At 42.7% G+C, this 25,779-nt stretch overlaps 2 protein-coding genes across 2 annotated transcripts in view; both read right to left on the reverse strand.

Moving 5' to 3' along the window:
• Positions 1-913: 913 nt before the first annotated feature.
• On the reverse strand, positions 914-10,082 carry LOC139562943 (alpha-parvin). Its single transcript, XM_071381136.1, has 13 exons — positions 9,789-10,082; positions 7,359-7,448; positions 7,121-7,191; positions 6,897-6,999; positions 6,607-6,747; positions 5,487-5,602; positions 5,329-5,387; positions 4,326-4,345; positions 4,116-4,177; positions 3,961-4,029; positions 3,756-3,857; positions 3,578-3,650; positions 914-2,901 (listed from the first exon to the last, which is right to left on the reverse strand). The coding sequence occupies exons 1-13, from the start codon at positions 9,922-9,924 to the stop codon at positions 2,825-2,827; spliced, it is 1,119 nt and encodes a 372-aa protein (XP_071237237.1). The 5' UTR covers positions 9,925-10,082; the 3' UTR covers positions 914-2,824.
• A 6,457-nt stretch (positions 10,083-16,539) lies between these two features.
• LOC139562948 (F-actin-monooxygenase mical2b-like) overlaps positions 16,540-25,779 on the reverse strand; it is a 56,363-nt gene continuing 47,123 nt past the window's right edge. The window contains 7 exon segments of the mRNA XM_071381142.1: positions 16,540-18,957; positions 19,053-19,129; positions 19,446-19,623; positions 19,951-20,116; positions 23,473-23,585; positions 24,741-25,166; positions 25,489-25,608. Of these exon segments, the coding sequence (XP_071237243.1) occupies positions 18,565-18,957; positions 19,053-19,129; positions 19,446-19,623; positions 19,951-20,116; positions 23,473-23,585; positions 24,741-25,166; positions 25,489-25,608 (1,473 nt within the window). The 3' untranslated portion in view covers positions 16,540-18,564.

Raw genomic sequence — 25,779 nt, forward strand, 5'->3', positions numbered from 1 at the left:
CAGGAATGACGTGTCTCTAAAAATTATATGTATTGCTGCCTATCTGCTAATCCCTTGACCTGATTTAATTACAGAAAACCCCAAAACTACTATTGTTGAAATGTGTTTGAAGAATCATGGAAAGGAAAAAACTGATTGCACACAGGGAAAATGGCTTAAGCAATCTTCAGCAAGAAATGTAACAAACCATCTATACAAAAGGAGTACAAGGTAAAGCCTTTACACCCATATACTACATAGAAAAAATAACCTTCAATGAAGGACCAATTCACTCTTTCAGATCATAATCCGTGGTGCCAATCAATAGATGCCAACATAAAGTGCCAACCCTGTAATAACTATGAACCACTTATCAATCGTATTACTCACTTCTTGCCTCACCTTTTGTGTGTGTGTCTGTGTGTGTTTTCTCAGCATCTTACACTACGGAGGCAAGAGAGTATCATGTCTGTTAGTCATGCGTAGAGGCTTATTTGATGTAATGAATGGAGGGAGAGATGTAGAAGATGCGATGGGAAGGTAATTACTTTAATGGCTGCAAAAGCTCCTGCTCAAAACACCTTTGCGCACGATGGTTGATTATGGATGGTCATTTCAGCTTTCTGATGAAAACGCAGAGCTCTTAGTCCATGGGCTTGACTGATAATAGCATGACCAGAAATGTGTCAGAACAATGAAGTACTGAAATACATTGTCACATCTTCCCCTGAAGGTCCAAGCCTTCAGTTCTGGGCTTCAATTCATGGAAATAGTGGTATTTGTTAAACGCACCACAAAAAGCAAGATGAAGACAACAGAGGGTCAGAGGTTATACAGTATGATGTATAGAAAGATAGCAACTCAGTTCACAAGAGAAATGACCAAGAGGACAAATAGAAATATCAAGAAATATCAAGAAAACAAAGAACTGAGCTATGAGTATTTTCTACTTTATTCGAAGACTCAAACAAGATAAATCACTAATTTCTCCTCTCACTCATTTCTGTGCTCAATTAAGACAGTTGACATGACACAGTAAAAGCATCTTAACTAAATCTTAAGTGTCTGTAAATTGAAAGAAATGAATTCCAACTCCTAAAAAGAAGCAATTAAATAAAAGAAACATGCTATATAGATCAAATCAGGCACAAAGAAATTCCACTGAAACTTCTATTGTAACCTTGTCATGCATTGTGCTGTGCTTCACTGTACAGTAGTGTTGTTACTCAAAGGAAAAATGTGACCTTCCTATTCGCAGCTAAGCACTTAGCAAAGCCATTCAGTCAGTGTGTGGTTAGCAAATTCATTCATGAATTGCATGTAGAGCACCTCTACTTCTTGGGAATACTGTAAGCTAAGTTCTCGTTGTAAAGCAGCCACTTTCACCAAGATCCACAGTCCAATACAGTATTATTTGTCTATGAAATGGTACAATGCCAGGTGTAACAAAAGTTGAGTAAAGTCAATCTGTTAAAACCACCAAATCCTGATGGTATTTTAATGTAAACATGTTTTATTTAACCTTTATTTAACTAGGCAAGTCAGTTAGGAACAAATTCTTATTTACACCGGCCAAACCTGGACACCGCTGTGCCAATTGTGCGCCGCCCTACGGGACTCCCAATCACGGCCGGTTGTGATACAGCCTGGATTCAAACCAGGGTGTCTGTAGTGACGCCTCTAGCACTGAGATGCAGTGCCTTAGACCGCTGTGCCACTCAGGTGCCCCATTTTACTGTGCTCTTCTATATTTCACGTGATGATATAGCATATTAACAATTCAGAGCATACAAGTTTTCATGGGAAGGAATGCCACACGTTTGCTACAGCACAAGGCCCATAAACCTGCACTCAGACCACAACATAGAAATAAATTATTACGACCTTCAAATTAAAGTACACAACGGAATCAATTTTGGTCAAACTCCCACACTACATTCTCAGCACTACTAGCTAGTTCTGTTGAATATAGTGTTTTATCGTTTGAATTCATACTCCGCTCTTGACATAAAAAAAATAAACTGTACTGGGGTCTTGCTGTTCTGTAGTTGTAGTAAACACTGCACTGGAATATTACTTTGCAAACATTTTTTTATGAATAGATTATAAACAAATAGTAAAAATTAGCCATACATCATGCTTTGCATAAGCACAAAATATTTAAGAATCTAACAGCTTCAAATAATGTATCTAAAATACTATCTTTGGTAAATGATGAGCAAAAATGCCACTACAGGTAGACTATGTTTAAAGTAAAATGACCAGTATTAAAATATATAAAATTAGACAAAGCAAACAAAGGTAAAGATATGCAGCATGGCAGTATATAAATTAATAGTCTGTACTGTATGTGGTCCCACTGCTTTAAGTACAACAATCAAAAACCTTCCGAGTCAATTCAAATCTTCTGATTTCTTTCAAAAGATGGAAGTAAATGCTTTGATAAGCACAAACCCAGCTGTCATACACATACATTCAATACATCAATATTCTGATCCTTCATGTAGTTGCAAGTGAATCCAAGTAGACTTCACACGGTGTCGGCCCGGAATGACATGGGTAAGAACAATTCAACATGGCAATGACTCAACAATACGACGGCATAATCAATAATTCATTAAGTTAACTTTCAATAATACTGAAATATATCTGTCTTTTCATATCCAAACACTTTACAACATACTGTGCTGTACTTGTGTTTTAGTGAGCCTTCAGCAGGACACAGCTAACACAGGTGTGCTCTCCCTATTAGATGCATCGTGTTTGCCCTGAAATATAGATCTAAACAGGGCATTTGCTTGATTGATACATCGATATAACTGAATGAACGGTGAAGTACCAGTCTTTATTCCACATTTCTGTATTTGGTGAAGAGGTTGTAGAGTACCCTCAGAGTAGACTTCAGGTCACAGTTCACAATATCTGCCAAAAGATCAGAAAAACCAAAGGCAGACTTTAGTCTGGGAAACATTTTCAAGAAAAACATCTAAATGACCCAGATTCAGAGCTGCGATGTACACGCTGTATGATACCTTCTTCAAACATCTCCTGTAATTGGAACCAGCTCCTGTTGCTAGCTACTGTATACTTAAGACACACCACCTATAAGATCTACATTAGCCCATTACATCCAGTGAGGCAAAACTGGCCTCTTTCATCTACGCTATGAGGAAAGATGCATTATAAAAACAATGGTCACATGATTATACCTAGGGGATAAAAGTAATCCCACATCAAATAGGGCGGCAGGTAGCCTAGCAGTTAAAAGCGTTGGGGCAGTAACTGAAAGGTTGCTGGTTCGAATCCCTAAGCTGACTAGGTGAAAAATCTTTTGATTTGCAATTGAGCAAAGCAGTGCCTGTAATTCGCTTTGGATAAGAGTGTCTGCTGAATGACTAAAATGGAAATATGTGCTCTCTCTCTCTGTTGTTATGATTAGAAGGCATGTTCTGATTATATATAGTGTTGAGTGAATACTGCCCAAGGGAAAAACATTGACACATTTTTTTTTTTATCCCGAAAGACAAAATGTTGAAATTCTGCTGTCCCATATCTTTCTTCCAGAAACAATGTACGTGTACAAAATGAAGGCACTCACCCTCTGCCCGTGGCTTGGGTTTCTCCAGGCCTCCATCTTGCATCAGCTCAAAGGAGAAAGCCACATTGTGCACCTATATGGGAAAAGAGACCAGCATGAGCCATGCCGGTCCAGTAAGCAGCTCACTGTAAACTATTTGTAAGAGATTAAAATGAGTCCGATTTACAATGTAGCCTACCTTTTGGTCAAAATGCTCTGGCGTTAGGAAGAAGTTGAAGAGAGGAACAAAGTAGCCCTCAAGCAGTCCCATCAGCAACACCAGGTACACACCATCAGCAAACTTGTAGAAGCAAACATGACAGGTAGAAAAACATACTAATAATGACAATGTTCATCATAAAATCATAAGCAGGTATATTAAAAGGGAAACAAAGCCATCTCACCTGTGTGTCCAATTCAGACACCTCCAGGTTCAACTTGTTCAAGTGCTTGTTCACAAAGGTGATCAGAGTCTGCAAGAAGGGCAGGTATTCAGTCAATTTAAATGTTACACAAACAACAAATACCTTCTATTTTTAGAATTAGGATGGAGACTTGCCTTTTTCACCACATTCAGCTTGTCTGGTGCATGGTCAAACAAGGTGTCAAACGCATCTCGCTCTGAAATTGAATAGAAGTTAAATGATTACAATAACAGAATGTTCATTTTAGTAATAAAATAGTAATAATGTCATGGAAAACTAACTAAAATGAATGCATGGTAATATGACACATTTTTATTTTATTAGAACAAAGTGAAAATGCTTACCATGTCTTCCTGATAGAGCCCTGCAAGAGAAGAGAACAACGTATTTCAGCACTGGTATCGGACTGTGTAATCACAGCGCTGTAGAAAGACATTAGACGAAACAGACAAGTTCAAATGAGAAGACAAAATAAACTAGGACTTTGTTTAAACTGGAAAAAATATTAACTGAATGCAGATGGTCTAATCAAGACGGCCAGGCAGTAAGACAAACAAAGAGATTTGCGTTGTGGTTCTATCCCAGGAGCGGTCCGATCAAACGCTGTGTGGTGGGCCTGCCTGGTGGACATGTGCCCGGGAGGCAGTGGCTTGTCTTCACGGTCCAATCTTCCCCGGCAGAGACATGCTTCAGCAGCTGCTGCCCCTCGCAGGACAACAGCCCAGGGCCCCCTCCCTCTTATCTCCAGAGCTGATTCGCACCCGTTGGACCACTATTAATCAGCTGCAGCTCCATAAAGTAGTGGTGTGGCTGGCAGGAGCAGAACCCCCTCCCCTCACTAAATGTGCCCATCAGCATGGGGCTCCAACTGTCCTTATCGGCCCCCCAAGGAGTTGGAGTGTCCGCATTGTCTTTCCGTTTTAACGCGAGACCAAGAGAGGCCGTTCCATTCCCCTAATCAGTCCCTCAATTGTTCCAACTGCTTCAATGCCCAGTGGACCCATTTGCTGACTGATTTGTGAACAGATATTTACAGACATGTGAGATGCCCTATAATCACCTTGTTTTGAATGACCTTTCCAAGGCAGAGTACATGATTGTGTTCGGTTTTCGTCCCTCATACTTATACCTCCATTAATTAACAATCTTCACGGCCAAGTTTCTAAGGCCTTCTTTCCTTAAACATTGGCATTCATTTTCTTGGCTGCCTCTATAAACAAGTTTCAGACATTTTCTCTTCATACCCTGAGGGTCTGATAAAGGCCTTGTGGAAGACAGGACAAGTTGGGTAGTTTCATCCAGACATCTGTACATAGTTAGTTAAAAGGGATGACAGTGAAGACATACTCCGTGTTCCCTGTGATCTCTTCCTGAACCTGGCGAGACTGCAGGATCCCCTCCCGTTTCTGTGGGGAAAAACAGACAATTATGACAATTGACAAAAATGTTAGTTTTTTCCGGATTTCCCTTTTCATAGTACAAAATGTATCAGGAAAGGACTATACCTGTACAACCACAACTTGAATGGACACATGATCAGGTAGGCGGATGGGGGCGCGGCAGTGCTGAGACAGAGCCACCAATAAATGGAGAATGGCCACGATGCTTTTAGCATGGACAGCTAGGGGAGAACATAGGAAAGGAAAGAGGGAAGGAATGAGAGGAATGTTATAGTACATCCACCGGCATTGTCATTAAACAGATGATGCACACGCTGGCGCACTGGAGCAGGGTTAAGATAAGAAGAAATGCTATTTTTTCCACAATTATCAAGATAGGTGACTCTCAGCTTTCACAATGCCAAGTTGAAGGTTAAACAAAGGTCAAAAACAAAATGATAAACTCAGTGTCATGTACAAACTGAACTTGTGTCTTTGGGGTAGAAGTAATGTGCCTTTGTTAGAAACTGTAACAACCCATTCCATTCTTGTTGTCTGTAGTGTCAAAGCTATTCAAGTGACTGATACAACGAGCTGCAAATTACAACTTCTTGAAAGATAGAATTCCAAAATAAAAATGAAATATGATAATTTACCACAAAAAAATATTACATTTACTATTTAGAGAACCTGTATGGGAGGATATGAGTGAAAAACAAAGGGATTAGCTGTCCTTTGATCACAGTCAAAAACAATCCTATTGATTTCCTCAAGGGCTTTTAGATAATCTACAAAGGATAAAAAGAAAATTCAACTGCAATTTAAGAGAATTAGAGGGTTACAATACACCAAAGAATAATAAACCAATGTGAAAAAAAACATGGCTTCAGCATATCCTTAAAAATATTGGGGAAAAAATCGAATTGAAAAAGGAAATAAGACTGAGTACCGTGACCTCCCACCACTTGAGACAGGGATTACTTCCATGGTCATAATGTCAGAGGGACAGCACAGTGCAGATTAGTCCAATGTGAATTTTCTCTGTGCCTCTCTGTCACCCAACAAAATGACCAAACAAGCATGGTAAAAAAAGAACATTATCTTATTACATCACCTTTACATTGTCTTTTACACACACCATTGGCATAATAATAATTGTAATCAACACATTCCAAAAAAACATGAACAAATTCATAGAATTGCAGGAATTCGAATGAAACAGCGCTCTGTGAAACATGTCACCTACAGTCAATGGTCCATTTGATGTTTCTGATTGAGACCTTCAGAGTGTCGTTGATCTTCTCCAGAACTGTCTGCAGCTTCTGCTTCTGGGCTATCTCAGACTGGGTCACCTCAGCCACATTCAGCCTCTCACCCTCCAGCTTCTCTGTAACACAAAAATAAATAAATATGTTTTATTGTCACATACAACGAGAACACAGGGAGGACCATCAAATCCAATTGGAATCAGACAAATTCCAGAGAATAATGTGCTGCATTGCAAGCATAGAAGGGATGTTTTGGAGGGAATTGTACCAAATAGTTTCTGCAGAACCTGCCCATCGTAGAGATCTTCAGCCAGGTCTTTGACAATGATTCTCTCCCCCACCAGCACATCATTTATCCAGTCTATGAGTACCTGCATACAAAACATTATATGGAATTTAACAGGCACATACAAACTGTACATTCACAAGGAACATAATATTGCTTTCCAATGCTTTGATTGTGACATACGACAGTCATTTTATATCTCACACCTTCATCAGTTCTTGCAGTTTGGGGTCATTCCTGGAATTAGGGTCAACCATGGTGCGGACCTCATTCTCCTCTAGAACCACACACACACGTTTAGAATATAGACAATGAGAGAGAGTACAAGAGTGTGTGTGTGTGTGTGTGTGTGTGTGTGTGTGTGTGTGTGTGTGTGTGTGTGTGTGTGTGTGTGTGAGTGTGTGTGCATGCGATACACTACAGGAGTGGAGATGGAGGCCTTACCCAGCATGGTGTCCTCTGGGTCCAGTTCAAAGGGGATGGGGCTGAGCGGCAGGTTGATGGCATTCATCCCCTCCTCCTGGAGCTCAGACACTGCAGAAGCAGAGAAGCAGAGACCTTTAGTGGCCTGACTCAATGTGTGACAGGCTAATTATTATACAACTGTACTGACACCTCCTTTGAGTTAATAGTCACGAAAAAATTTGTCCACCCAATTTAGGGCTCTTTTCTTCAGGTTAAGCCGTGCTCTTCATACCAGGTTGTCAGTATTATGTCACATTGGTCTTACCAGAAAGAGTTGGCTCACAACGCATGTCTCTAATTATAACCTAGTTATCTTTGGTCACGTATGGGTTAGCCAGGAGAGAGAGAGCTCAGTCTAGCTTTGATTAATAAGATGAAGTGCCTCATTGTAGCCAGTGATAATACTACATGGGAGACTCCCAGAATGAGCCAATCACACTATTACCGTAAATTGGAGGAGATGTGAGAGAGTGTATGTCTATTCACTAAGCAGTCAAGGTCAGTTGCTCTGATAGCTCAGACCATGCCCTCTTTGAAATAAACCTTTCTCTCTGAGACACATCGCCCCACACAGGACAAGGCCATCCTCTCCATCCAGTTGCTAGGCGTTCATAGATCTAGGCTCGGTCTCACGCTGCTATCCTGAGCATCCGCCTCCTTCCCTGATCATTTCACTTACCTCGCCTGGCATCGTGCAAATTGGCACATGTGGGGAATTCACACAGGTGATGTGACAACCTGACCACTCTGTCTGGCCATGGTGCCAGCACTGCTAGTTCCTGTCCGGACCAGTTGATATGTCAGTAAGATCACTATAGCACTGATGCAGAGCTGCATAACATAACGTGATAAAGGCCTGCAGAACAAACTACGATAGTTTTTTTCCAGTTTCCTCCCAAACAGAGAACGCGCCCCCTGGAGATGTCAACATCCTGTTAGTAATCAACACCAAGATCTCCCTCTGCTGTTCAGCCTAACCCACAGAGACAGAGATCACCTTCCTCCTTCCTCACACTAAAAGAGCTGCATTCATTTAGTTCTTCAACAGATTGTTGAACCAACACAAAAGCATCATCTGGATAATGTAAACCTCTCTGTCTGTCTCTGTCTCTCTGATCTGAAAGGACTGCTCCTCAGTTCACAGGCAGAGACACAACATAGTTTACAATAACACTCTTATAATTGAAATACTGTATGCTGCTGTCATGGCAGTGGAGAGGCCCTCCATGGAACAGACAGGACCAGGTTGGACGATATCAGTTCAGTATTTTGGTGAATGGGGCTCAGCTGCAGACTCACTTTTACATGCCCCTCAGGAGTATATATATCGGGCATGTCTGTATCAAAAGATACGCTTCAAATGTAATTAATGAAAATGGGTCAAAGTGTCTTCCAAGAAACAATATAAACAATAATAGTGCTTCAGACATTTAATCATACTTGATGCTTGCTCATTTACCAAAAAGATTAAACGAAAACTCAAGTGCTTGTCTAATTAATACTTAATTGAAGGTATGATTTAAATAAAATGTGAAACTATGAAAGCCTTAGCAGCCTCTGGTCTGAACTCAGGCAGTGGTTGTGTTGGAGAGAGAATGGGATTTCTTCCTCATTCCTTGGTGAACACATCTGTGATGGAATATCAGCAGCCTCTTATCCTTACATGGCAGTAGCTCAGCCATGTGTACTGTAAACACAGACTTTACAGTACTTTACAGCCTTCTCCCGCTATGGCTTGGACAGACACAACGTAATACAACTCAAACAGATGCTGTCCCCCGCACCAAAAACAAAATCATCCAAATTTTTATCACAGTTATTTGATGATAGATGCAGACATCAAACATGAAGAGGGTCTTTCAGTCACCATTCCCGTTGCCGTATAACAAAATGACGTCATGGAAATAGACACACCTAGCAATTACTAGCGGGCCTATACTATTACCGCGTTCAAAACAACTGGGAACTCGGACATCTCCGATTTCACTCTTCAGTGCTTTCAAGACAACTGGGAACTCCGGAAAAAACGAGCTCCGACTGAGAATGTTTTTTTTGAACGGTCATCCAACTCGAATTCAAAGTCGGGAACTCGTGCATCTTTCTAGAGCCCCGACTTTCCGACATGAATATCACAGCCGTCATTAATTTTTTCTCCGCGTTCCCATTTATCGTGAAAGCAGCATATAGCAAAGTTTCTTAGCTTGTTTTCAAGCAAAACTGTCATGAATCTATTCAACAAATTGTTTAATTCCGAGGGAAAAAACGGTGGAATGTGGCTATTTATAGCATAATGTAGCCTACTGTTCAACAGGAATCGTATTTTATTTCTAATCCTTTTTAGCTTTCGTGATGTCAACCTTTGTATATAGATGCCTTAATAATAATCAAAATATAGCCTAATGCACGAACCTTCTTTTGCCTTTTTTCTTCTGGCCAAAGTTCCCCCAAGTTTTCCGAGGAAAGAGTCATCTTTTTTTCTTGAAGGTGGTGATTTTGGAGTCGGGGATTTGGGAGAAGAAGGTGATTTCTGTGGCGAAGAAGCCATTTCCAGTTTATTACTGGGAATTCAGGCTATTGAGACTGTTGTAGCCTATCATAGAAACACAACTTTCTGCTTGTCAAAGTTTACGGAATAGACAACGACGGAACCGGAATTCCAAGTATTTGCGCAGCCATCTGACGTCTCCCTGTTATTTGATTCCCGTACCCGTCCCTTTCCCACCCACTTTTCATGGATATGGGAAAAATAAGGTAGCCAATGTCCAGCTATGAGGAATAAGTATAGTAAAGCAAGAGCCGATAATGTAAAATAATCAGAGGGTTTTCGATTCTAGTTATAGGAAAATTATGTCCAGCGAAATTATCAAACGTATTTTTCCTTTGTTTTTCTGCTACCCAGATGTATTTACTTCCAGCAATATAATTCTCCATCAGTTTTCTTTTACTTATGCTAAACATGAGTTTCCATGGGGCTAGAACAAGGCCAATATAGAAAATAACACCAATGATATACAGCACACTTGTTCTGCAGTCCTAACATGGAGTGTAACAAACTTGTTCAAGGACCCCACCCCCATCCTTAGTGGGGGAGAATGGGTAAGACAAGGCAGCTGACTCAGTCAGTGTTGAGCCAGATCAATACATGATTGCTTATTTACCACAGACAGGATCACTCAAATGACTTGCTGGCTTTGTTGCCTCATTCTGCTAATGATCTGGTGAACTTGGTCTAGCTAGCACAGCTGACCAGGCAAGTGGTGAGAGCTGTTAGCAAATCAATGACATTCAAGCCTCTACTTGACAACACAGGCCTATTGCTGGCACATTATCTACCTCCTACATTTTGGGATGTCATCAAATATGCAGATGATAACAAATACATTTTTGTGTGTTGTTTTAACAATAATAGTAACATACTCTTGCTGTCTAGTTTTATGAAAACCTTTGGGTTAACAAAAGGCCTGTTCACAGTGCAGCCCTTTTGCCATCTCTTTTGATACAATTATGTGAACAAAGCCATGTAAACAAAATGCACAATGGCCCTGGCCTTGCCCTGGGCTGTCATTAGAGGAGACAGTACTGTTGGACTATCTGTGGCATGGCCCTGGCCTTGCCCTGGGCTCTCATTAGAGGAGACAGTACTGTTGGACTATCTGTGGCATGGCCCTGGCCTTGCCCTGGGCTGTCATTAGAGGAGACAGTACTGTTGGACTATCTGTGGCATGGCCCTGGCCTTGCCCTGGGCTGTCATTAGAGGAGACAGTACTGTTGGACTATCTGTGGCATGGCCCTGGCCTTGCCCTGGGCTGTCATTAGAGGAGACAGTACTGTTGGACTATCTGTGGCATGGCCCTGGCCTTGCCCTGGGCTGTCATTAGAGGAGACAGTACTGTTGGACTATCTGTGGCATGGCCCTGGCCTTGCCCTGGGCTGTCATTAGAGGAGACAGTACTGTTGGACTATCTGTGGCATGGCCCTGGCCTTGCCCTGGGCTGTCATTAGAGGAGACAGTACTGTTGGACTATCTGTGGCATGGCCCTGGCCTTGCCCTGGGCTGTCATTAGAGGAGACAGTACTGTTGGACTATCTGTGGCATGGCCCTGGTGCAGACAGTGAGGAGCCCCTCTGGTCAGGACGTCTGGGGTCACTTCACCCAAGAGCTCTAACATTGAGTTTGACCCGTCTGACCAAGCTTACAAATGCATTTCTCACTAGACTGACGTTCTGTTATTTGACAAGAGATGGACAGATATGCTCATAGCAGCTTGTTTTAAGGCAGGCTTTAAGAATTACATAATCAAATTGACTGATATTAGCACTCAACTGATATGACTAAGAGCATGCTTACCAACTTATAGATTTTTCTTCTGCCATCGGGAGTCATACAGCAAAAGGAATAGAGTCCTACATACAGTATTTCTCCTCAAACATGGTTTATAATTAACACATGTAGATATTACTCTTCTGAGATACATTTACTGTAACAATGTGTTTTTTGCCGATGGGAACATTTGTCTTGTTCCATTTAAGGGAATAATTTGGATAGTGCTAAGATAATGAAATTGTGCATTTTTTTAAAATTTATATTCGCCACAGCTTTCTATTTTCATTGCCGCTCACAGCTTCTGTAATTTCACTGCAATTTCAGCCTCAGATTGCTATTCTTTTTTCATGCTAATCATTGTTATTATATAACCTGTATGAACGATAAGGGCATTTAAGATAAGGGCATTTACATGAAAATATGAAATGCTCCCAGCTCCCAGGAAAATATGAAATGCTCCCAATTCACAGTCACATTGCAGTCCACGGGGATGAGCAGAGCGGACAGGCAGATACAACAATGAACAGTGACCTCTGCAGTGGATTCCATTTTACACCAGCATTCTACCAATGCCACTTGCTCTGCCATACTCAGTTCTGTGAAAGACAGTGAGGGGTAAGAGCAGGGCCCCTTCACATATGTTTTGTGTGACTGAAACCTCATATCGGTCTTTGCTCTGCTGTTAGAAATACATTTCTGAATTCTCATTCAACATGTCCCTGCAGCTTCTGTTGTGTTGATCACATGCAGAGGTGTCGAATGTAACTTGAGACTAGACACAATTAATGAGAGAGATCTGTGATAGGGCTTGTGTGATTATTTGTCAGTGCATGTGTTCCCCCATGGCCGTGTCAGCACTTAGATTTTCCCATGTGCTGGAGGATCCTGCTGTGGGGTGAGGCATGAGGAGCACGTTAGAGAGGAGTGGGAGCGCTGAGCCCACAGCCCTCCTTACACCTCCACATCCCCTCGACCTCAGCATCCGGCCTCCTCTGTGCCTCCTAAACTCCCCACTGTGGTCATCTCCACAGACACAAAGAATAACAAAGAACACAACTCTAAAATGCTCCCTTTCCTCTCACTGGAGTCCCACCTCTCTATCCACCATCCAAGGCCATGCACCCTGTCACCCTACACCACGGACTACTGTCTCATCTGAGACCTTAGGTCATGAGTGCGGCTCGCAGGTGGACTCCCAGTATACGCTGATCACAACGTACTGAATTAACAACATGCATCTTGACTGATGCACTGCTGTTATTTCAGAACAGGGCCCAGGTTAAGGACTGTCAAGTTCACATGCAGAGGGATCCTCAGATGCAGCAATGACACACACAAACACATGTGCACACGTCAAAACAGACTTGAGTTATCACTGTGATACTTGACTTGCCCTTCATAACTGGTCTCAGTTAACCCCATCTCTCACCAATTCCATCTCCAGGCATTAAATGCTGTGTCCATGACACACAAGTAATCCAATGCCAAAGAGATCATCTGTGCAGTTTGGTTGGGCTAAATGCTTTTAAACGGCATCTCTGTTTTCTTCAATTGCGTAAGCAAGGAGTGTGTGCTGAGTCTAAATGACTTTGCATGATTTGTTCTCAGCTGGTAATTTAATTTAATATCACTAGCCAGTTAATAGGCAGATAACCCTTAGGTACTGTACTATGTAGCATCTGGTACCTCCACTTGCCTAGGCATCTGTTCCATGTTAAATAACTGACGTCAAGAGGTGAGGTTATACAAAATCTATATAATAAATTAATAGAAGCGGCTATCACAACTGATAGCTAGCTATTCAGCAGGTTCCCAAAATAGAAACTGAAATCTTTAATTTCCTTCAACTGATAGATTTCATTAGAATCTGTGTCAGTATTGGTCACATGTTGGATCTGACATGTTGGCACTTGGTCACATTGTTTGTCAGACTGAGATGTGACTGAAGGTTGTGGTATTCAGAGCACCTTAACCTTTCCATTAGGAAGATATGCAGTCTGTCCTGGCCTGTTTGTCACCAAGCTGCCTTATCTTACAATAGAGAGGTGAGCCATATAATGGGAGCCAAACACTGGGGATCAAACAGACCCTCCCTTGAGCAATACGATTATTCAGGCAAGATTTCATCCTGTTGTTAATTACATTAAGCATGGAGCAGCCAGTGTGGTCTGATAGGAGAGATATCAAATCAGCCGCCGTGCATATTGTGATACCAACATAAACCTGCCTGAAGCTTATGGTTTAACTGGTTCAGTGAGCTGAACGAGTGAGAAAGTTGGAGAGAGAAAGAGAAAGAAAGTGTTCCGATTCTATTGGTATGCCTTGGTTCTTTTAAACATGTTTATGCTGGCCAATGCCTGAACCCACATATTAGACAATTACAGAGGCATTTTGGGGTCATTTCCTTGATCCCTTGATATGAGCCTCTTTCTAAACAACAGTGCTCTCTAGTGGTTACCTGTTCCAATGACATGTTAGAGGACATGAAATAGAATCAGCAGGATAGAATCATACACTGTTATGAGTTGTGGTAGATGGTAATTGCCAACCCGTTAATGACTCATAAAAGTGATCAGTTAATAACTTAGATAACCTAATTTGATTCATTTAGTTTATTTTCCCAGATTTGAGATCACAACAGTTACTGTGAGAACTTGAGTCCAGAGGAGCTGCACAGCAATGGGTGATGACAGAGCAGGAAGGAAGGGGCAAGAGGTACAACAGGAAAAGGAAAAGGTAGAGACAAGAGAGGAAGACCCTCACAGACAGAGAGGCAGACATACAGTATAGTGGCAGAGGAGAGACAGAGTGGGGGAAAGTGAGAGACACAGGCTAACATACATACAGGCACTATATATTAATGTCTCATCGCCCTCCCTCTCCTGGGACAGTGACATAGATCAGGGATCAGATTGAGGGGAAGGTGTGAGTCAGAGTAGAAAGTGGAGCCATAAAACACCGTTATTGAAAACAATGATTCCGCCAGTGGGTGGCATCAGTGGCTCAAAGTTCATCTCATCCAGGTCAGATAGGAAAAACAGTTCTCAGTCCCTTAACCAGCTGCATATTACTATAAGGCAGTGATTTACAAAGCACGGCTGCTGAATAGAAAATATAATGTCAAGGCGGTCAACTCTAGTTGACTGTCAAGAGTGTGCCACTTCAGTTGAGTGCATTTTCCCTTTGCAAGTAATTGTTCTGTAATTTTCTTGCATAAAACAGTTTTATGCACATTTACCCTTGACTTGATAGCTCCAATGGCTGAGGTAAAATGGTTGGCATTTCTCAATTGACAATCTCAAATCTATGCTTTGGGTTGAATGCTCTGAAGGAAGCAGATTAATCAAATAAAATATCTACTTTAATACAACACCAAAGAGACACATACCTGTGTCTCATGATTTATCTCACTGAAATACATTGCTTTTACAAACCTCCATTATTATTTAGTCAGGAAATGTGCTTTTAAACACTTGGCCTTCTGTAGACCTTTAAATGTTTTTAGTGATCACATTTCCTCAGCTTCTCCTTGATCTCGGCTGTACTGGACAAGGAAGTGAGGGGCAATCTGCTGACCCCAGTAGCTTTAATTGCATCACAGCACACACACCATTGGTCCGTCACACTGTGTGATGCAAATTTTCTGAACAAAATGTCCAGGCCCATCCAGCCCCGGGTCTAGCAGATGTGCCAGGTTTGGTTTGGAACACCTCCCTCGAATGTTTGTATGAGAGGCTCTGAGAACTCAGAGAAACAGACATTTTTACAAGCAGCATCATCAGGGCTTGCAAAAGTGTTTGGCTGAGTTTTTTGTGGTTTCCATGGTGATGGGTTGAAGGGACAAGTGGAGGATACTATAAAAAAAGAGTGCCTCAATAGTCTGTACTTCTGTTGTGATTACATTAAACCAAGCTTTCCCCTTAAAAGCAAAGCTAATGAAAGCTATTGGATACTGGTGATAATACAGCCTGAGAGACATGCTTTGGCAGCTAGTATAATACATGGATTGTATGATGTTTCCTTTGAAATAATTGTAATTCCAAAGTAGATGCTTTAAAAAAAAAAAAAAGGTATTCTAGTGGTGTGGGGTGGCATGTAGCGTAGAGGTTAGAGCGTTGGGCCAGTAAGTGAAAGTCTCTGGTTCGTATACCCGAGCCAACAAGGTGAAAAGTCTGTCAATGTGCCCTTGAGTAAGGGACTTAACCCTAATTTGCTCCAGGGGTGCCGTACTGCTATGACTGACCCTGTAACACAACACATTTCACTGCACCTATCCTGTGTACTGTATGTAACAACAAAACATCTTAACCAGGTATGATGAGAGATTATTTCATGGCTGTTGAATAAGACACAAGACACTGATGGTGCATATGGAGAAAGAGAACTGACTCCCTCCTGTGAGAACCATGAACCATGCCTGGCAGGACCACAGTGGGCTGGCTGGGGAGAGAGTTGTATGGTTTGATATGTCCCCTGTGACCTCATCACCAAAGAATCCTTTCTGGCTCTCACGGATCCAGAAAGAGCTCCAGGAACCCATCCAGGAACATGTCCGTCTTGCCTGGGGCCTTATCAACACTGAGACTGGGACAGAGGAACTTAACCCATATATTTTAATTTAGGAGGCTAGACATGGTAAGTAGACTAAATATAGGAGACATGCTCTTTAAGAGGAGTTAATGTTTAGGGTTTACTTTGAATACTGAGCCTGTATACTATGTGATGCTGAACGGCTTGATTTAAACGTGTTACCCCTATTTGTACTATTCTATGTGCCATATCAAACCATGGGGAGAACAACATTGTGATATTATGAAAGAATGACAGTAAACTGGATCAAGATGACAAATAACTCAGTTCATTTATTTACATTTGTTGCTTTAGGTCATACATAAAGCAACACAGAATCTCCATGAGAAAAGCAGGCTGCATTAGAAGTCCCATAATACATTATTCAATGCATTAATTTAAGAAAGAGTGGCATGCCTCTGCATGACAGAAAGCTGTCTACGCGAGTACACTTGCGTGTTTATGAGTCTCAGCTTTTCGATAGTAGGATCATAATAGTTTGTAGATTAGACATTTTTGTGAGAAGAACCGTTTTCAGGAACCGCCATTGTCTCACAAACACTGCTCTAGTTCAGCCCCCGTTAAGGACATCGGCGAATGGTTGGTATCGCCGTGTGCAGACGAAACAGAAAAATACAATGCTTAAATACTGCTGTCTGTAGCTCAAACACAGGGGTTAGAAGCAATTTTTACTTGTGTGTGGAAGTGCTGACAGTAACTGGGACTAATCTGACCAGTTCACTCCAAAACATTATTCAGAAAACCATGTGACCATGCAGGTGATCACCTTCAGAATGGCATGTCTCCTAACCAATCAGAAGGCTCATCATCAGAAAGTTGAAAACAGACTTCAAGTGAACATGATGAGAAATTAAATGAAGGAAATATAGGTTAGAATACAGAGAGAAATCAGAGGAAGGATCAAATCCAGTTAAAATGTATTGAAACTTTGTAATTGTTAGATAGTCAAAGAAAAGGCATTGAGAAAACATGAGATTGTGCTACTCAACAACACACAATTTAGCACTGTACAGTGTACTGCATGAATTATGTAACTTCTGGTTCAGGAAAGCACATACACACCACAGCATTCAAACATAGCCTGAGTTATCATGTCAGATTCTGTCCTCCTGAACAACTCCTTTCAGCAATATTCGTAACATTATGAAAAACATATTTAAGTGAAATAGACTTGTACAAAATAATAAAAATGAAGAAAGACTTCTATTACAAGCATACATCAACTCTTTAGAAGATTGTCCCATATTCCACCTCATCATACAGTAAATTGAATTTGGCCTTGCATCTGTTTCACCAACAGGTGGCAGCATTAAACAGTCCATGAACTGGAGTAGTAAACCAAAGCCCATGGCCATGAAACCTCTTCCCCTTTTAAGTACAATGGACAATGCACAAAAATACTGGAGGCACTGGGCCATAAAATAAAGCAATAAAAGCTATCATAATGTGTAGCGAAAGTACACTACGGTCATGGTGTCATAGGAAATCTTACAATAACAACTTTTAAATGTAAACTTGTGTCAAACAATATTGAAATAGAAAAAAGATGAGAAAATCTGGTCAAGCACAGATCCACGTTGGCCCCTGACCCCGACCCCGACCCTGACCTGTGAGTTCAGCAGGGTTTAGTAAACATGCAGAGTCAGCACTAGTCATTATCCAAGGCCTGGACAGCCATTAGGCAGCCACTAACTCCCACACCATTCATCAGGCATCAGCCACAGGTAAAGGCAGCTCCCCAAGTTAAAGTGCTTCAAGTCAGTCTTTTCATTTACATTACTTTTTCCGCACAAAAACTCTGTCATAACCTGAGTTAATCCATGTAAAAACTGGCTCAATTACGACAGCCAGTTGTTGAAAGAATCAACTCTAGAGCAATATAGATTGGATGATTTCAGCAGTCATATCAACCACATACCGTAAATGATTTAGACCACCATGAAACCATGTACAGCACATTACCCCTCATCATAAAGGAAAATATAATGTTAATGAAAAACTACCACACGTATCACAAACCAAGATACTGCTTGGGAAATGTTATTTGTTCTTTGGTTGGTGTAGGACTAGATCTAATGCACTGACAGCTACATATTCTGTGAGAAAATATTAACAAGGTGCTTGGTCAAACACATGGTCAAACGGTAGCTTGCCGTCATATGACATGGCACAAATGCAAGATACACCAGTTAATGTTCGGCCAGGCTTCAGACCCTATTGCACGAGGGTTAGGGATAGGGTTAGGATTAGGCTTCCCTCCCTAGTGGGCCTCTACATGAGCCTGTGGCCCAGGTGTTCCTCCAGCCACAGCAGTAGGGGCTGGATGGACTGGGAGACAGGCCCGGTTTCAGAGTACATCTGCAGCAGCACCTCCTGGAGCATGAACAGCAGGGGCACTCCCAGGCTCAGCAGCTCATACATGAAGACATAGTCCTGCACATTGGCCCTAAAGTGGAGGCCCACAGCCTGGGCCGTACTATGCACCCACCGAGACAGTAGGCGGGGGGAGTCACACACAGCCCGGGTCACACTCAGGGGCCAGCTCAGGCTCTTCCTCAGGCGGGAGCTGAAGGTACCTGGTGACTGGCTCTGCAGGCCTTCTGTTGGGTCACCGTTGGGAGTCTGTGTCTCTGATCCCTCCTGAACCCCGGCTCCATTCTGACCCTGAGGGAGAGACCCAATGAGTTACAAAGATGTCCCACAAATTAACATCAAAATGACAATTCCAAGTGGATGATTGAATGATCGAGAACAATTACCAGATGTGAATTTAAAGTCCTCCGATGGTTCATTCCATATTTACGTTGTGTGAAGTGCAGCTTGCAGTACAACTTGCCTAATTGAACATGATCAAAAGAGGATTTAGAAAAATTGGCACATAAACAGTTAATTATCTCTCCCCGGCACAGCCAGAAGAGGACTGGCCACCCCTCAGAGCCTGGTTCCTCTCTAGGTATCTTCCTAGGCTCCTGCCTTTCTAGGGAGTTTTTCCTAGCCACCATGCCGCTACATCTGCATTGCTTGGTCTTTGGGGTTTTAGGTTTGGTATCTGAATAGGACTTTGTCACTACTGCCGATTTGATTGATTGATTGGCTGATTGATTGATTGACAGTAAGCGAACATCTAAACCTTAGTGTTGGGAAACACATACCCTGCTCAGAGTCGAAGGCATGGCCTCCCTGGCGTAGGGCGGCGCCACAGGTGTCACAGCGAAAGCACTCCCTGTGGAAATAAAGTCCCTCAGCACTGATCCTCTCCACCACATACACGCGCTTCTGACAGGAGTGACACTTGTCACCAGACCTGGGGAACTCCCTCCGCAAGGAACCCTGGGAAACAGAACAGACAGACAGACAGTGCTACAAACGTTGTCAGCACAGCAAATTACGATAATGAGGGAGGGATGCACTTGTGTCAGATTCCACAACTCTGACCATAAAAGGCTTTATGGCCGAGTTTGGCCTTTGGTTCACAAAGCATAATGAGTCATAGAGTCCTGCAAAGAATAATCATCTCAATCCTTATTTTACACAATCTCTTTTCATCTGACTCAGAGCCAGGGCCTGGGACATAGTCTATGTTCTTCACCTAGATAAGGGCTGTTGTTCAAGGCTGGTACAGCCTCAGTGGCTGCATGCTTAGTCAGACATGCTTACCGGAGACAGAGGCGAAGAGGCTGGGGGTGAACAGGGGGAGGAGGCTTTAGGCCTGTGGTCAGTCTCATAGAGGGTGACCAGCGTCTCAGCTCTGGCTGCTATGGCCAGAGACTCCTTCCCCACCGTCCGCTGACATGCAGCAAGGAGGAAAAGACTGGAGGAAGTTAGGACAGATAGACAGATAGATGATTTGACTACTATGTTCTCTGACTAAGGCCGCTGTTGTGGAAAATAGTCAAGTTATTTCATCAAAATAAGAGAGGAGGGAAGAGGTGAGGATTTTCAGGAATGTTTTCTCATTATGGTTAACTAGTGAGCCTGTCTGGATGCTTCAGATTGTACTCTAGACTGACTGCACGGCGCTGACTCAAACTGATCAGAAATCTGGGAACAGGGAGGGGCAGTCTAACTCACAAAGTGCAACACCACAAAAATATATTCAACCTTAGCATGAGAGGCCCCAGAGTAGCTAAAAAACACCTCACATGCTTCTTGCATGCAAGACCTTTGTGTCGACATGTGTCCTTTGTAATTTAGAGGGTAGTACAAGTTACTTTAGCAGGCATGTGGCACTGGGGGCAAAATACCTGTTTGACGTTATTAAAAACAGCTTTGGTTGTAGTATTGCAGTGTGTTGTTGTTGGGATACATATGTGGAGCCACTGCTGTGACACTGCATAACTACAACTGTAAGTTACATGCAAATTAGACTAGAAGTTAAACAAATATATACTTCTAAAATATATATAATTATCCAGATGACATCATGTTTAAAATCAAACAGACAGCACATCATTTGGGGTTTCTCTAAGAAGCAGCAGGCTCTGCATATAGAAATGATGTGGCCATAATCACTGGTCTTTGGTTTTCCATGAAGAATGAAGGAATTAGAGGCAACAGAGAAGAAAACTTAGTTGAACAGTTCAGTGACAGATAAGGGATAGATGAGTGCATCAAAATAACAGTATAATGTTTGCTCTGACATTAGGGGATATGGGTTTCGTCATGACAGACAGATGGTGAGAAATGGATGTGCTTGTTTTCACCTTGAGTTGGAGTAGAATGGATGAGGATGAAGACACGGTTTGAGAGAGTGTGAAGGTAGAAAGGGTGATTTCTGGACAAAGGAGGGAAGTGACTTTAGGAGTGGGAGCAGGGAGGATGGGAGGAGAGGGAATGGTCTGTTCAGCAGATCCAGGCTAGGGTGGGAATGGGAAACAGAGGAATGGAAAGTCAAAGAGGGAGAGGATTGTTAAAAGAGAGACTTTGAGAATCAGATAGGTTAAATGATAGTTGGCATTCTCAGTTTGAGGGCCTACAGTACCTGGTATTCCATGGCACTCTACCGTCCTATTGACCAAGCCCCAACCTGATTAGTCTCAATTCAAGAACACTACATTCCATTTTGACGTCAACTCAGTTATAGTGCTATAAATTAAAGATGTGCAATATCTCTGCATGATGAATATTGAATGACCACAAAGGTTTTAGCATGACACACAACGATAGGGACACAGTAAGCATTTCACTGTACCTGTTGTAATCGGCGCATGTGACAAATACAATTTGATTTGATTGGATTTGACATGCTGAAACACAGACATGGATGTGGTTATTTATACCTGATGTCGAAGTAGACAGGAAGAGGAGGAAGAGGGGATGGAGAATAGGTATGAGGGGGGGGGGGATGTAGAAAGGGTGATTTCTGGACAAAGTAGTGATGAAGAGGTTTTAGGACGGGGAGCAGGGAGGATGTGAGGTGAGGGAATGGTTTGACTCTGTCCAGCAGATCACGACTAGTGTGGGAATGGGAAAGTCAAAGAGAGGAAGATATTATGAGCATCAGATGGGAGTTAAATTAGAGTTTGCATGCTTAGTGGTTTGGGCCTCAAGCCTAAAGTGCCTGGTATTCCATGACACTGCATTACATTGAAATGGAAACTCAGAGTGATATAGATAAAATGTGTATTTCTTCATGATAAATGTTAAATGATCACAAAGGTTGTAGTATGACACACAGTGATAGGGACACATACAAGACAGTGAGACAGACATGGATGTGGTTATTTTTTACCTGAGGTTGTAGTAGACAGGATGAGGATGAGGAATAGGGATGAGGAGGTGAGAAGGCAGAAAGGGTGATATCTGGGTAAAGGTATAATGAGGTGACTTCTGGACTGGGGTTAGGGAGGATGGGATCAGACACTGAGGGAATGGCCTGTTTTTCCGAATCAGGCTAGGTGAGGAATGGGACAGGGGAGATTTGCAAATGAAAAGAGGGGAGAGGATTGTTAAAGGAGAGCTTTGAGTGTTAGTAATTTGATAGAAGTTACAATGAGAACTGGCGTGCACAGGGGGATAGGCTTTAAGCAAAGGTATTCCGTGGCACTATCAAATCATAGTTTTACCTAAACTCCAACCTCCTGAGCCTCAACACAACAGCTTACCCTGGTTTCCACTGAGATGGAAACTCATTTAAAGAAGGTGAGCAGTATCTTTTTTGATGATAAAATACCAAGGAAATACCTTTTCTTGTAATGGAAATTGCAGTATGATGACTACTCTAGCACTAAACACCTTGCTTGATGACTATCCTGTGAGTAATAAAGCTGCAGCCTCTTCCAGTGAGGCACAGAGAACCCTGTGCTACCTTTCAACAGTGCTGAGCACACCGAGTAAGTGAATTACCAGTGCTGTTCATACATATCATCACAGACAGAGCTGAGAGAGGAGGCTACCTAGTTTTCAGCCTGAGCTCTCTTCTGCAGGTCTGTCTCAGTGGGAATATAGAATCACGTAATGGAACAAGAAGAAACCATTTAATGGAAGGATTTCTGTTTGAACAAAGAATTGCCTGATGTGTTTTCACAGGGCGTTACATTGTTTTAAAAAAGCCTTGTTGAAACCCTCGGCGTAAACAGTCATTTATTGACTGACAGTGAAGGTGATTTAAATTTCAGATGTAGGATCTTAATTTGATCACTATTTTGTCGCTGACAATTTTCCTGCGCAGCGTATTCAAGGTTTAAAAAGATTTCTAAGGTTTGTAATTTCCACTTTAAAATGTCTGACTTTCTTTGCCCTAACGGAAAATTATAAATGTTGAATGATCACAAATGTTTTAGCATGACACACAGTGATACCGACAAAAACACCTACAAAAAATGACCATTAATTATAAGTCACATAATAATTCAAATTTCCTGTTGCTGCAGGATTATTTTCCTGTTTTAACGAGTTGGATCAAATTAAGATTCGACATCTGTATAACAGAACACTGTGTCCTACAATAACCTGAAATCACCTGCGCTAGCTGTGTTCTGTTGCTACAGACTCTGAGCAGCTAATGAAAACATTGCCATAAAAGTCATGCTTCTGGAGATGATGGATGTTGAATTTCAACACAGGGAGGATTTATGAACTCTGTGCAGCAGCAGTGATGCCAAACAAGACCGAACGTGCAACACGACAAACACACTGAGGGACGGGAGAGGTGAGGGGTCAGAGTTCAGGGGTCAGATAGTCACCTGGGACGTAGAGGTCACATCCTCAGAGAACAGTGCTCTCAGGTGGACCGCTTTCTCCTTGATACTTTTATTGTGAAACTCTCTAGCATTCTGGGCCTGAGCTTTCTTCTGCAGGACACATACCATGAGACACAGAGACAAAGAACAGGCATAAAATTTGATTTGATTTGAAAGCTGCACCCGCAACACAGTACCACATAATCCCTGTCTGATGAATGGGTCTGAATAGTAATTATTAACTCCCAAATCAGAGTAATGTACGGACAAATAAAAGTATGAAATGTATGCATTCACTATTGCAAATCGCTCTGGATAAGAGCGTCTGCCAAATGACTAAAATGTCAAAGGTAATGATCAAGCAAGATAAGTGGACTTTGGTCCTACTTTCCTACTGAAGGAGCTAGATGGCATATTGTTTATTGGGTGGTGGGGAACAATAGTTTTGCCGTGTGGAGTAGAGTGGCAGTTTTTATAACACTAATTTGACACACCAGCAGAGATGACTCCACTCTTATACATGCAGACTGAGACCCAGACAGAGACAGACAGACACACAGGACTGGCACAGAACAAGGCCACAAGGGCAGCCCACTGGCTAAACTTGCCAGTCAGCAGCCTCTGTACCTCTTTGTCTCTGCCAGGGCTGTGGGTCTGCTCTTGCTATTGTGGTCAGTGTGGATGATTCAGTGTTGACTTCACCAGCTGACTATGTGCTATACAATGCTAAATGTATAATCAGGATGATTATCTCAACATTCATATTCAGCCTTTCCTAAAAAGGATGTCTTATATGATCACACAGTAGGAGGCAATAACAATAGAAAAAGACAGAGCAGACAAAGAGAAATGGACAGATAGAGAGGAAAGGATAAGAGAGGAGAGGAGAGGAGAGGAGAGGAGAGGAGAGGAGAGGAGAGGAGAGGAGAGGAGAGGAGAGGAGAGGAGAGGAGAGGAGAGGAGAGGAGAGGAGAGGAGAGGAGAGGAAAGGAAAGGAAAGGAGAGGAGAGGAGAGGAGGAAAGGAGAGGAAAGGAGAGGATAGGAGAGGAAAGGAGAGGAGAGGAAAGGAGAGGAGAGGAGAGGAGAGGAGAGGAGAGGAGAGGAGAGGAGAGGAGAGGAGAGGAGAGGAGAGGAGAGGAGAGGAGAGGAGAGGAGAGGAGAGGAGAGGAGAGGAGAGGAAAGGAAAGGAGATGAAAGGAAAGGAGATGAAAGGAAAGGAGAGGAGTGGAAAGGAGAGGAGTGGAAAGGAGAGGGGAATAGGTCACCTTGGTGATCTTTTCCTCCACCTCCTGAAGGCGTTGGAGCATTCTAGACATGGCTAGGACCGCTGAGTGGCAGGAGGGAGAGTAGCCAGGGTACTCTATGCTCTCTGGCTTTTGAGGATGCGTCTGGGGTTGCGTCTGAGTACGTGTCTGATCAGCCTGTCTGACCTTCCTGAGGGTGTGATTTGGGCTGGGTGGGGGTTGGAGCTTGGGTTGGAGCTGGAACTGGGGTTGGGGCTGGTGCTGAGACTGAAGCTGGGCTTGGAGCTGGGGCGAGAGCTTGGGTTGGAGCTGGAACTGGGGTTGGGGCTGGTGCTGAGACTGAAGCTGGGCTTGGAGCTGGGGCGAGAGCTTGGGTTAAGGAGGAGGCTGGGGTGGTAGCCGAGCGATGCACTCAGCTGCATATTTGGCACAGGTTGCAGAATGAAACTGGAAACACACAGCACATGTGAGCTGCAGTTCTATGGCTCTCTGTCAACTCAGGGTGAGCTTGATGAAAAAACAATTGCAGCAAACAGGCTCCAGTAGTTTAACAGCTGGAGAGAATAGAAGGGAGATTTATGCCCCATGCTTTCCTTTATCATGTGAATCTATTTTTCATTTCCAACCCACAGGGAGCATTTAACACTCTCACTCCAGGTAGGTGATGTGTATACCAAAACTGAGTGACAGTGTGTGTTCTGCAGAGTGTATTAGCGTGGGTATGTCTGTGTATTACAGTATGTTGACCAGGCCTGCTCCAGTCCTCTACCTGTGTCTTGGGGGGAGGGTTGGGTGGGGTCTGCTGCCTGAGGTTGGTGAAGCGTGGGGTCTCAGTCATGTCCATGGAGCGTGGCCAAGGGGCCCTCTCAGAACCCCAATCACAAGGAGACTGATGGGGTTTGTCAGCCAGAAACAAAGCCAAGGAAAAAGGTTAATAGAAAGACAGAAAAGGAAGAAAAGAGAGAAAGTGACTTGCAAGATAAGTTAAGTATCTCACCAAACAGTTAAGAACAAATTCTTATTTACAATGATGGTCTACACCGGCCAAACCCGGACGACG

This window comes from Salvelinus alpinus, chromosome 33 (assembly GCF_045679555.1).
Source record: "Salvelinus alpinus chromosome 33, SLU_Salpinus.1, whole genome shotgun sequence".
Classification (NCBI taxonomy): Eukaryota; Metazoa; Chordata; class Actinopteri; order Salmoniformes; family Salmonidae; genus Salvelinus; species Salvelinus alpinus.